Source organism: Pollachius pollachius, assembly GCF_949987615.1.
Source record: "Pollachius pollachius genome assembly, chromosome: 7".
Taxonomy (NCBI): Eukaryota; Metazoa; Chordata; class Actinopteri; order Gadiformes; family Gadidae; genus Pollachius; species Pollachius pollachius.
In genome coordinates, this window is record NC_136940.1 from 7,494,153 (window position 1) to 7,506,828 (window position 12,676).

The window sequence follows — 12,676 nt, forward strand, 5'->3', positions numbered from 1 at the left end:
CTGCTACACAGACATCCCCCCCCCCCCCCACACACACACACACACATACATACACACACACACACACACACACACACACACACACACACACACATACAAATATACACACCAACACACATATGCAAATACACACATACACAAACACACACACACACACACACACACACATACACATCCAACCCCCCTACACACACACACACACACACACATACACATGCTCAATGCACACACACACACACACACACACACACACACACACACACACACACACACACACACACTTACAGACACACACAATCATAGGCATGTCATATAAATGCAAACTTAGACACTAACACCCACACACTCAAAAATACACGCACGCATGCGCGTACACGATAAACATTAGTCAAATAATGAGTAAACCCCTTTAGAAGGCTGCATCCACCCCCCCGTGTGTTGGGGACAGTAAGAGTTATATCCAGGCCCACTGTCTCTTCTCAACACAAAGGCTCCAGAATTGAGGGGACTTCAGGCCATGCTCAGTGCTTGGATACCCCACACTGAGCACTGGGATGCTTTGCCCTTTTCTGTAAATAAAGACCAACAAAGGAGGAAATGACATGCCAAGTACCAGATAATGGGCCCACTTGATTTAATCATAATATACTGGATGTAAGTAGCAAGCTTAATGGGTGCATATAGAGGCCTTCTTTTTAATCATTAGAGAGACTATTTTTATCGTTGTTCTTTTTTTGTTTTGATTCAAACCCCCTACAGCACCCCTCCATGTCGGTCGGTCATATTGAACCGTTCACACAAACAAAAGCCCTCCCCTTCTTAAGGCTCGGCCCAGTCCTTTCATGTGCGTTGCTGTTAGAGCCACAGCTCTTTGTGACTTGTATCTTTGTGCATTAGCGACTCATACAGGGTTACAGCGCTGGTCATTTGGCCGCCATTGTAGTGTGATCCAGGCAGACATAATAACCCGGTAGGATGAGTGAGTAACCCAAACACGCCTGTATCACATGACTACAGTAGCTCTGTTTCCCCCGCCCTCCTCCCTGGAAGCAGGTGTAGCCACACAGGTGTTAGTGTGTGTGTGTGTGTTCTTCGGGAACAGTATCAGATGCTATCTCAAAGGCCAGCGAGAAGGAAGTGATGGCTTATCTGTAATAATGTCTAATGATGTGCTGTGACACAGAAGGGAGTGGGGGTGTCGGGGGTATTTCAGGCCCCCCTCCCACCTCTCCCTTTGGTCCTACGTGTTCCTGGTAAGTGTGGTTACCACTCGACACCTGCTCTGGGGAAGTGGATGTGGGGCAGGGGGGGCGTGGTAGTGTATGTGTGCGTGTGTGTGGTGTGTGCGCGTGTGTGCGTGTGTGTGTGTGCGTGGGTGTGTGTGTGACCTTGAAAGTCAGTGCAGTTCAAGTGATGTGGTCGATATAAGTTTGATTTGTTTGCTTTCATTTTATTTAGTTTGATAATGCCTCGATTAACTATAAGCCAAAGCAATGGATAAAGGCAACAGTTTTTCATGTTGTCTTTTTTAAAAGAATTTATAGTTTCAAAGGAAGAAATACCAGATGTGTGTGTATTGTGTGTGCCCGCCTGAGTGAGGGCTTGCGAAAGAGAGGGAGAGAAAAAGAAAATATATATGTTAATCAGTGGACTGTGTAATAGTGATGTGTATTTGGAGAGCCAATCTAATTACTGACTAATGAGGGGCTTTGATTTGCCTATTAGCCTCTTCAAGTCACCCCTTTAACCTACGCGTGTGTGCACAGAAACACACGCGCCCACGTGCTCACACACACACACACACACACACACACACACACACACACACGCCTGCAAAATGCACATACACACCCTTAGTCACAGACAGACTCAAATACAAGCACATGCTTGTATGGCTCGAGGCATCTTGACATAGCAATGACACAAACTAAAGATTTAAATAAACACTTTTGAGGGATTACTGGATTCGATTCTCATCATTTGACAATGAAACCATTTATTTTGGAAAGACGCCAGGTTTTTAGATTACATACAATATGTTATTCTATCATACGATTTATATTTCTAGGATTTGAATGAACGAGCAGAACTTAACAGGCAGTGATTTCAGTACATCAGTTATCTTGCATTTATTTGAATGCAGCATTGTAAACAATATCATCCAACTCAGAAACAGTAATGAACCGAAGCGTGAAACCTTTCGCTCCAATATTCCCCAGCATCACTGGAGTAATACTACATCGCTACAGGACTTCTAAAGTCCACTATCGATCATTTCTCCATGTCGTTGTTTAACCTCAGCCCCACTTCAAACCTCACCTCCTTGGCCAAGAGGCAGTTTATAAGTAGCCCTGTGAGCATTACTATAACCCGGGGCAGTTCCCCACCACCCGTCCCGATTGGTCGAGCTGAATCTGTGCGTGAGTATCAAAGATCATTGAGCGGCGCATCTCAATGAGGGCCAGATTGATTGGCTGCGGTCGAGCAGAGGCAGGGTTCGATCTCCCCGGCTCTTAGGTGCTGGGATGATGGGTGGGGATGTGGGTGGTGGTGTGGGTGGGGATGGGGGGTTTGTGTGGGTGGGGTTGGAGGCTGGGTGTGGGTGGGGGTTGGCTGGAGGAGAACGGCCGCACACGCTCCACTGTCTATCAACAAGCGAGATGATTGGGTGGGATACATGCAGGCCGGTGTCCGCATCTGATGGGACTTTGCAGAGGGGAGTAATGGAGAGAGAGAGAGAGAGAGAGAGAGACAGAGAGAAATAAAGATGCTAAGAGAGACATAACTGAGACTTGTGCAAGTGCAAGAAGATAGATAGAAACAGAGAGAGTAAGAGAGATAGGGAGAGAGAGAGAGAGAGAGAGAGAGAGAGAGAGAGAGAGAATAAGGGATCCAGGGGTCCGTGCACTGATTGACCCGGGGTCGGGGCGGGGGTATGTCTATTGATCTGTGGCCCAGAAAAGACGGCCTCTCGCCTGAGGTGCTTCCCAATGAGTCAATTTGAGGGTTAGGAATCCTGTCCGTTCCCACCAGGAGCTGTTTTATCATCCGATTCTCCAGGACTCTCCTCCGCGGTCTCCCATTGGACCGCCTCTGTTCCCTGTAATGCATGGCACGCCGCCGAGGCCAAAGGCCAATCAATGTTCTACAAGGGGTTGATACAGATCTTACTAGTCAATGAATGATCATTAGAGGCCTAACGAGGCATTGATTTGTTCAAAGGCCAAAGGTTGTGATGGTTGCGGTCAGTGTCTTTAATACATTAAACACCATGGATTGCCTGGGGGGATCTGGGGAGGCTTGGGGGGCAGATATGTAGGGAGGCAGCTGAAACCTTGCGGGCAGCAGCGTGGATAGCTGTTGCCCCAGCGTGTGTCTGTGTCCGTGTGTCCGTGTGTCCGTGTGTCCGTGCATTAGGGCATCGGGGCCGCCGGACACGGTGAAGACGGAGCTCCGAAGGCCCCCTGCAACCGCGCGTTCCCCTTCCATATGTTCCCCGCCGGAGCGACTCACTGTGTGATGAAGAAAAAAAAAAGCCCCGAAAGAAATAACCCGCCGACCAGCGGCTCTTTGAACGCGGAGGAAATGACTGCGCGCATAGCAGATGTGTTACTACAGGGCCTATTATGTTGCTCATTAAATACCCGACCTCTCAATAGACCATTATTTCCCCAATAAAAAAACAAACGGCGGCCTGTGTACTTACACCCCCCGATCCCCTCCTCCCTCCTCCTCCTCCTCCTCCTTCTTCGGAGGTTCTACCTCACAGACGGCCCGAAAGCGCCTGACTAATATCCTGCATCTGATGCGTCTAAATGGGAAGCAGGCCGCGGGACTGGGCTGGGGGTGCAGGTGTGGCAGGAGCCAGCCGCCTTTAACGACCCCGCAAACTCCTCTGAAAGCGTGCCAAGGCCCTGCCCACACCCACCCCGGTACCTCTCCCCCCCCCGCCCAACATTAACTCTCACTACTACATCCACTCCCCCGCCACCGCTCCAACCCTACAGTGCACACGGCGTGGAGAGTCTGTGCTTGTTACTCGGTTTTATGGAGGGATTTCTGATGTGCTTAGGACATTGTTTGATGATTGGGCTAATGATGCCAGGGCTGCGGTGGCTTGTCTCAGCGCTTCGTCTGCAGCAAGGAAAGTAACGCGCACGTACCCAACACAGACGCACACACACACACACACACACACACACACATAGACACACACAGACGCACACAAGGAAAGAGAAGAAAAGGAAGGCAGAAAAACATAATAAGAGTGTGGCATGGATGGAGTCAACACTCGTCAACGCGCACGCACACACAGGCAAGCACACACACTTGGGCATAGGGAAAACACACAAACACACACGTATAGACAACACAGAGCCGTGTTCCCTATGAAAGACTACACAATCCCACCTCCTCCTCTACCTCCTCCTCCGCTGCCATTCAAATCTGTCCCGGACTGGCCCCTGTCAATCAGGATTATACCACGTCCTTAGGTTTCTGTCACTGGAGGGGTGGTTGTGTTTGTGTGTGTGGGTGAGGGCGGGGGGGTCGGTGTATTCGTCACCACCATGTCCTCGCTGCAGAACATGACTTTCGGGATTTGTGTGTGCGTGTTTGTGTGCATACGTGTGTGCGTGTGTGTGTGTGCGTGTTCGTGTGCATGTGCGTTTACGTGTGTGTGTGTGTGTGTGTGTGCGTGTGCGTCTGTGTGTGCGTGTTTGTCTATATGTGTGGGCTTGTGTGTATCTCTGTGTGCGCTTGTGTCTATATGTGTGTGCGTGCGTATATGTGTGTGTGTGTGTGTGTTGTCCATGGCCCAGCATAATGTCAGCGGGTGTCGTCGGGGCCTGATGTGATGTGGCATTCACTAAAGGTCACGCCAGGCATCAGCGCTCCCTGCGCATCGCCACAACTGGCAGCCGTCATATGGGCGCTGGCATCGGCCATTACCCCTGCCCCGCGGGGATGGGGGGGGTGGGAGCGGCCGAGGGAGGGGTTGGAGGAAGAGGGTGGATTTGTAGGGTTGGGACACACGTTGATCTCCCTTGTCCAGACAGGGCCCAGAGAGTATCACTGGGCCCTGTGGGACTGGCCTTGCGTAACAGCAGGGAAGGGCCTTTGACCATCAATCATACAGAGAGAGAGGAGGGGGGGGAGAGAGAGAGGGGGAGAGAGAGAGAGAGAGAGGGAGAGAGAGAGCGAGAGCGATAGGGGGAGAGAGAGGGGGAGAGAGAGAGAGAGCGAGAGAGAGAGAGACAGATACAGAGAGAGCGCGAGCGAGAGAGAGCGAGTGAGAGCCCGAGAGAGAGAGAGAGGGAAAGGGAGGGAGAGAGGGAGAGAGAGAGAGAGGGAAAGGGAGGGAGAGAGGGGATATCTTCATTTGGTTCAAAATGTGAACTTTACTATCTGATGATGATGCTCTTGAAGGTAAGGGGCCTGGGAAGAGACGTACGGTGGCTGTTTTGATAGCTTATTCTCCCTGAGGCGTGCTCAGGGAGAAACCTCCGTTGGGAGATAAGATAGAGATTCTGTCGGCATCTGCGCCTCTTTTAGATCCCCCACCCCCCCTCACTGACAGTGGAAGAGCCGTAATAAAGCATATTTCTTCTCCAGGCACTGGTCTCTTTTGGTTCAAACATCACGTACCAAACTGGTTATGAAGATTGCGCAGGTCAATTTTTTTTTTTTCTCCCTATAACAGTAAGGTGCAGATAAAAACAAATTGGTATTTTTATTCAAGGCAAGCAAGCAAGCAGAGGTGCTCCAAATCTAAATGTAAAAGAGAGAAATTGAAAACAACTGGAATACATTGTAAAGCAGCGCCCTGTAAAGTGTCATCAGCATGGAGAGAGAGCCAACAGACCACAACAAAAGCTCCGCTACCAGCCAGAAGAGAAGGTCCTGAACTGGCTAGACTCAAAGGCAATGGGCGGAGGGAGGGGAGAAACACCAGCCACTCCACACAGTGAGTGAACCCATCCGGAGACGATCCCAGCCTCAGCCCTCCTAGGCCCCTGCCAAAGGGGAGCCCATCCTTCCCAGACAGGTTGCCGTAGCGAGGGGGACGGCTAACAAGCCCCCACAGGGCGGGAGGGCCTTTTTACTGCTCCCTGTAGAGGGTCTGGGACCCCCCAGGCTGGGACTGGCTGAGGCTGACTGCTACTGACAGGGTTTATGCAGGCAGGAGGAGGAGGATCAGGAGGAGGCAGTGGTGGTGGTGGTGGTGGTGGTGGTGGTTGGGTGGTGGTGGAGGAGGAGGACCGGGGCGGGGGGGAGATGGAGACACGGGGGTGAGGACGTGTGGATGTGTAAAAGGTGGTTGTGAATCAACAACTGTCCCTTAAGAGAGCGCGAGAGATAGAGATAGAGAGAGGGCATCACCGATGGACCAGGCCGGACAGATGCAAGCTAGGCAAACACACACACACACACACACACACACACACACACACACACACACACACACACACACACACACACAAACACACACACACACACACAGAGACCCACATACACACACAGGACCCCCACACACACGCAAACAAACCCAGACGCACACCTCCTCAAACAAATGCAAACGTGTATACGCTGAGGCGCGGGGAGGCCATAAGATTAGCTGTGTGTGTGTATGTGTGTGCGTGGTGACAGAGAGAGGTGGTGGGGGTGGAAGGGAGGGGTGACAAGGCTGTGGCAGGGGTGTTGTTTGAAGGCTTATCCCCCCCCTCCCCCCGCCCTCCCCTAAAAAAATGTGGACCAATAAAACACCTGGAAATCAAATCCCATTGCTCTTATCGCTGCGCCACTTGCGAGATGTTATCCGTTCAGGTAATGCGGTTATAAATTCAATTTGGGCCCCGAGATTTCATTGTTTACCCACGGCCCGCGTATTCCGGGCCACGGAGCGCGGGAACGGGGCCCGGTAACGCTCGATGAGTGTCGGGAAAAACTAATCTAGGGTTACCACGAGGGGATGCAAAAGAAAAAAGGGCGGGAGAAGGGGGGAGGGGGGGAGGGGGGCGCTGCCAAACTGTCACTCTCTCAAGGACAACCAACGCGGTGCTTTCTATTTTCTTCACCCATGTTTTATTTAGGGCGGCCATTTAGCCGTGTTTGGCTCCTCATTAGGGGCCCTCATAGCTCCGCTGACGCCGGGGGACGACAGTTACCAGGATCACATCACAGCGCCCCACTACCTGCTCGCTGCCTCGCGTCATTTGTAGGCTGGAGCTATAGGTGGAGGTGGTGGTGGGTTCTGAGTCCTTGTTTCACTATGTAATGTTCCTGAGGGGATGAACACTCTTCTGATCTCCGCTTGAGTTTATATACACCTTAACCCTGGGTATCCAGCGTCCCCTGATTGCTTGGAGTTTGCGTTGTCAGATGCGGTGTATTTTTATAGGATATATATGTAACATTGTTATTTTATATGCCATATGGTACGTTTATATATATCTGTGTGTGCACATGTGTTTGTGTGTGTGTGTGTGTGTGTGTGTGTGTGTGTGTGTGTGTGTGTGTGTGTGTGTGTGCACATGCGTATAAGTGTGTTTGCGTGTGTGTATGTGAATGTGTGCGTTCCAAACTCATGACGCTATTAGCTTTACCTTGAATGTTCAGCGATGGGGAAATAGGGGTACGTTGGGGCCGGCTCCCTGGCCCACCTGATGGATAGCCTTTAGGGGTAAATCACCTCATCTACTAGGTAAAACCTTGATATAGTGGGGCTCCGCCTGCTCCCAGCTGGCTGCTTATGACAGTAATCCATCAGTGGCGCCCAACAGGCCAAGCTTCCCGGCCGGGCTAATGTTCCTATTGACAGCCTATGATGTCAACAGTGCGACAGGGAGTGTGTGTGTGTGTGAGTGTGTGTGTGTGTGTGTGTGTGTGTGTGAGTGTGTGTGTGTGTGAGTGGGTGTGTGTGTGTGTGTCTGTGTGTGTGTGTGTGTGTGTGTGTGTGTGTGTGTGTGTGTGTGAGTGTGTGTGTGTATGCGTGTGTGTGGGTGTGTGGGGTTGGGGTGTGAGGAAGTGTAAGCCGCTACACTAACTTGCTCTGTGGGTCCTTATTGTGTATCTCCCTACTGCTACTATTTATTAATAGCACATACGCATACTCACACACACACACACACACAGACATTCACGCATCAATGTGCTCCAACACATATGTGTGTGACATGCAGCTATTTGGAGGTTTTTCAGTTCCCTTGCAGAATGCACTTTTGGCAAATTGAATCAGGATATTTTTGTCCACTTTACAGTCAACAGCGTTAATAATGTAATCGTGTGTGTGTGTGTGTGTGTGTGTGTGTGTGTGTGTGTGTGTTTCCAGTTAAGGTAAAGGGGCTGTACGACTCCCAGGCTCCGGTTTGTCCCGTGTGCCAGACTCTGCTGAGATCAGGGGAGTTCCAGGAACATATGGAGCAGGAGCTAGCCAAAGTAGCTCAGCTGCAAATCAGGTACGTGGCTCCCCTGATACCGGCTGCATCCCAGCCCGGTCACACACCCGAGTCCACTCCGGGCTTCCCCGGGTCATCGTGTCACATGCCGACCTGAGCCTGAGTGACTTAACCCCTTCCTCTACAAACACCCCAAAAAAACACATGTAAATGAGCCTAAGGCTAACTCTGTTGCGATGCATCAAATGGTTACATTTATGTTTCAATTGCACATTGTCCCTTTCAAATAATATTGAATTTGAAAAAAAAAGAGTTAAAGATTGCTTTTGGGGGGTGAACACCCCCTGTCACTTCCACGAGTGTGTGTTCAACATCTGCGACCCTGTTCGCTATGTTTGCGTCTAATTCGCCCAGCAGACAACATGTATGATCTGATCTGAACGGTATCCAGAGTATTATTTCACGTTCTATCGGTCTTCTACGGACAGTTATCTTTAAAAATGGGGTTTTTATAACCACACAACCGCCCAACCATAACCATAAATCCTCATCATAAAACTTGAATGGCTTGGCTCATGGAGAAGGGATATATTATATATATATATATATATATATATATATATATATATAATACCTTGCTTTATATATAAAGGCGTCTGCACAATGACTATGTATGTATATATGTGTATACGTGGATAATTAAGTGGAAGATGGCTGTTGTAAATAGCCCCTCTCGTAGTTTCTGTGTCTGTAACCCACAAGGTTTATTTGGACATAACTCTTGGAAGAAATGCCCGCCTAGGGGCAACGTATCATACAGGGAGACATATAACATCCCCATAACAGTTGTTCTGGGTATTATACACACACACACACACACACACACACACACACACACACACACACACACACACAGACACACACACATGAACACCATACACACATATATATATATGAACATACACGCTCACACACACATTACCTGCTGCTTAGTTGCGGAGAAGGATTTCTCCAATAAAGACATTACACTCCAAATCTGCTTAACGACTGTGCCACGGACAGTAATGGTTTCAAATTGAACTTGGCCCCTGGGGATATGACGGTGTGTGTGTGTGTGTGTGTGTGTGTGTGTGTGTGTGTGTGTGTGTGTGTGTGTGTGTGTGTGTGTGTGTCTGTGTGAGAGGGAGAGACAAGAGAGAGAAAGTGCCCGTGTATAGTATTGTATACAGTATGATTGACAGCCAGACACACTGGCTTTATAAGACCTGTATGTATCTGTTATCCGTGGTTGTGTGTGTGTGTGTGTGTGTGTGTGTGTGTGTGTGTGTGTGTGTGTGTGTGCGTGTTTGTGTGTGTGTGTGTATGCACAAATGTGCCATGAGACTATGTGTGTCTCTTTTTCGTTCTGTGGACTGATCTTGGTTTCTCCCTCTCCTCTGTTCCTCTGCTTCTTGGTCATCAGCATCATTCCAGTGCAGCGTAACCATCTGCTGGGGACTCCCAAGGTAACACCACCACCGACAGTCTTTCAGTTCAGCGTCCGGCTTCAATTAGACTCTCTCTCTTACTCTCTCTCATCCTCTCTCCCTCTCTCACTTTGTTTTTCTCTGTAGTCGCTCTCTCTGTCTCTGCACATTAAACACGAAGGCGGCTCGCCCTCCTCTCCTCTCCGCACCATCGAGGACGTGCATTCGGACAGATACCAGGTATGACCAGACCTCACAGAACCACAGCCAGCATGGCAGAACTGGTAGAGCACCAGGGCATCAGGGTTTGATTCCCACCCTGGGGTCCACCCATGCTAAGGATGTAGCCACTCTCTGTGTTGTGAGGGTGGATAACCAAATACCATGTTGTTTGTTTTTTATCATTTGAATGCTGTATCAAAGAGTAATTAATTCCACATTTTATAAAGACAAATCTTTTATATTGACAAACCTATCAGAAAACGATTGACATGTGGAACTGTTGAAGTCTCAACCCTCCCTTTATTTCCAACAGACATTTCTACGTGTCAGGGCCAACAGACATACAAGACTGAACGGTACGTTAACATCTTTACCGCTGGCAACAATGTTGAACTCTTTCTTATTCCTATATGTGATTTTGTTCTAGTTTGAAGGGCTGCCGCCCTCACTGCTACCTCACTTCCATAGAGAAGCCGTTGTCAGGCCAGGGGAATGCTTCACACATCCATAAACCAGTCGGCCGTTTAGCGTCATCCATTGCCATCAATGTCTCCCTGAATGTGTACACAAGTGCAGTTTAGTCCCCATCCCCCACCCTATTCCACCCAGGCCCCCTGCATCCCAGCCCACCCGCTTTCCCTCCTCCACTGACCTAGCACCCACACGAGCAGAGGAGTTATTAACCTTTCAACCTTGACCTCTTGATTATGTTAACAGTCGACGACCTCTGCTGGTGCAGGTGCTACGTCAAATCCGCCCCATTACGACCCCACAGCGCAGGAGCCCACCTAGACTGCGTGCAAGCTGGTAAGACGACGCCACCGCGCAGCAAACACACCCCGGTTCACCCCTCCCCCTCCAGGGTCCGCAGCCTGCCTTTGGAGGACGCTGATGTTTTCATTTGTGTGCGTGCTTGTATTTCTTAGGGCTGTCAAATGTTAAAAAAATGTACCCACAGCCACTCAGTGTGGGTTGAATATGAAACTTACGGAACACCACAGATTTGGGAATTGTAAACAGGCAGTTGCCTAATACAATTGTAAATAAACAGTTACAACAAGTGTAGATCAAATTAAAATAAGTCCCAAATAAGTAAATTTGGGAATAGATATGTTAAAAAAAATATTGCGAAAATTTTAACAGCCTTCATTTTTATTGTTGGGAGTTAAAGGTCCCCTAATTTACTACGAGGTTAAATGTTGCGATTTCGATTAGCCATTACAAAATGGAGGGATAAAATGAAGCACCGTCCTGCGTGGGCGTTTCCACCCAGATGATTGGCGGCTAGATCCGCCTACCAGTGAGTACCGTCGGTCCGTCGTTGGATTAAACAGGGGCCTTTTAAGTAATCGATCATTCGAACATAACAAGACACCTTTTTGTTTAGATGACAGACATACAGGTTCAGAAAATAACATGTTGACAGCCTTCCATTAAACAAGCTTAACGTAAGAGACCACGGAGGCACTTCTAACGATTAAACCCCCCCATAACCCACGCCCACGTCACCATGGCCGCACTAACATTTACCTTGAGACCCCATACATCACATTTAATCAGCGTGATAACGGCCGCCCCCGCCGACCCCGCACCCCGGTGATTATTGCTCTGCACATTCTGGGGCTGTTAGTTGACTCTTCAAACTGCCAGCCCTGTCGAGGGCTGTTAGCCTTTATGGGGCCTTATAAAAGGACAAAATAATGAGCTTCTAAATACGTGTCAGTGCGAGAGAAGGGAGGCCGAGATGAAGAGAGGAGGGGAGGAGGAGGGAGAGGTGGTGGTGGGTGGCTTGGGGGTGGGGAGGGGGGTCATCCTCTATTATTGCTGTTGCTTAATCACCCACTCTCTCTCTCTCTCGCTCTCTCTCTCTCTCTCTCTCTCTCTCTCGCTCTCTCTCGTCTCTCTCTCTCTCTCTCTCTCTCTCTCTCCTTTCTCTCTCTCTTTCTCCTTTCTCTCTCTCTTTCTCTATTTCTCTCTCTCTCCTTACTCTCTCTCTCTCTCTCCTTTCTCTCTCTCTTTCTCCATATTTTTTATATTTCTCACTCTCTTTTATTTTTTTGCTTTCTTTTTTCTTGTCTCTCTCTCTTCATCTATCGATCTATCATCTATCTCTCTCACTTGTTTCTTTCCCTCTCTTCTTCCATCTTTTTCTCCTTCTTCATTCGCTTTCTCTCTCTCTGTGTCGTTCTTCCTCAACCCCTCTCACCATCTCTCTTTCTCCCTCACTTTCTGTTTGATAAGCCCTTCTTATCTGTGACCAATACGTTAACCCCTCATTAAGATCGTCACCCCACCCCACCTGGGCTGCGCCGTGCAGCTCGCTGTTCGTTTGGTCAGCCTGCCCCCCCCCCCCCCCCCCCCCCCCCCCCCCCCAGTTATTCAGCAGGGGAATTAGGAGGCCCTAAAACTTAATGTCCCCTCCGTGCAATCTGCAGTCCGTCAGGGCACAGTGGGACGCGCTCCGGGTTCTGCTGTGTTAACTTTTACATCACACACGCTTTTTTTTTTCCTCTTTTCTTTTCGGGTGGAGAAGGTGTTTGAAATGTGCTGGTCAGAGAAAACACGCTCAACACTAAGGTGTGAGGGTGTACA

At 49.4% G+C, this 12,676-nt stretch overlaps 1 protein-coding gene across 1 annotated transcript in view; it reads left to right on the plus strand.

Moving 5' to 3' along the window:
* The window catches only part of LOC307077940 (E3 ubiquitin-protein ligase RNF220-like), a gene marked incomplete at both ends in the record, with an annotated part of 29,609 nt that overhangs the window by 11,843 nt on the left and 5,090 nt on the right, over window positions 1-12,676 (plus strand). Inside the window, 5 exons of the mRNA XM_079739459.1 lie at window positions 8,330-8,456; window positions 9,859-9,901; window positions 10,010-10,102; window positions 10,398-10,440; window positions 10,802-10,891. Of these exons, the coding sequence (XP_079595585.1) occupies window positions 8,330-8,456; window positions 9,859-9,901; window positions 10,010-10,102; window positions 10,398-10,440; window positions 10,802-10,891 (396 nt within the window). The remainder of the gene's footprint in view (window positions 1-8,329; window positions 8,457-9,858; window positions 9,902-10,009; window positions 10,103-10,397; window positions 10,441-10,801; window positions 10,892-12,676) is intronic.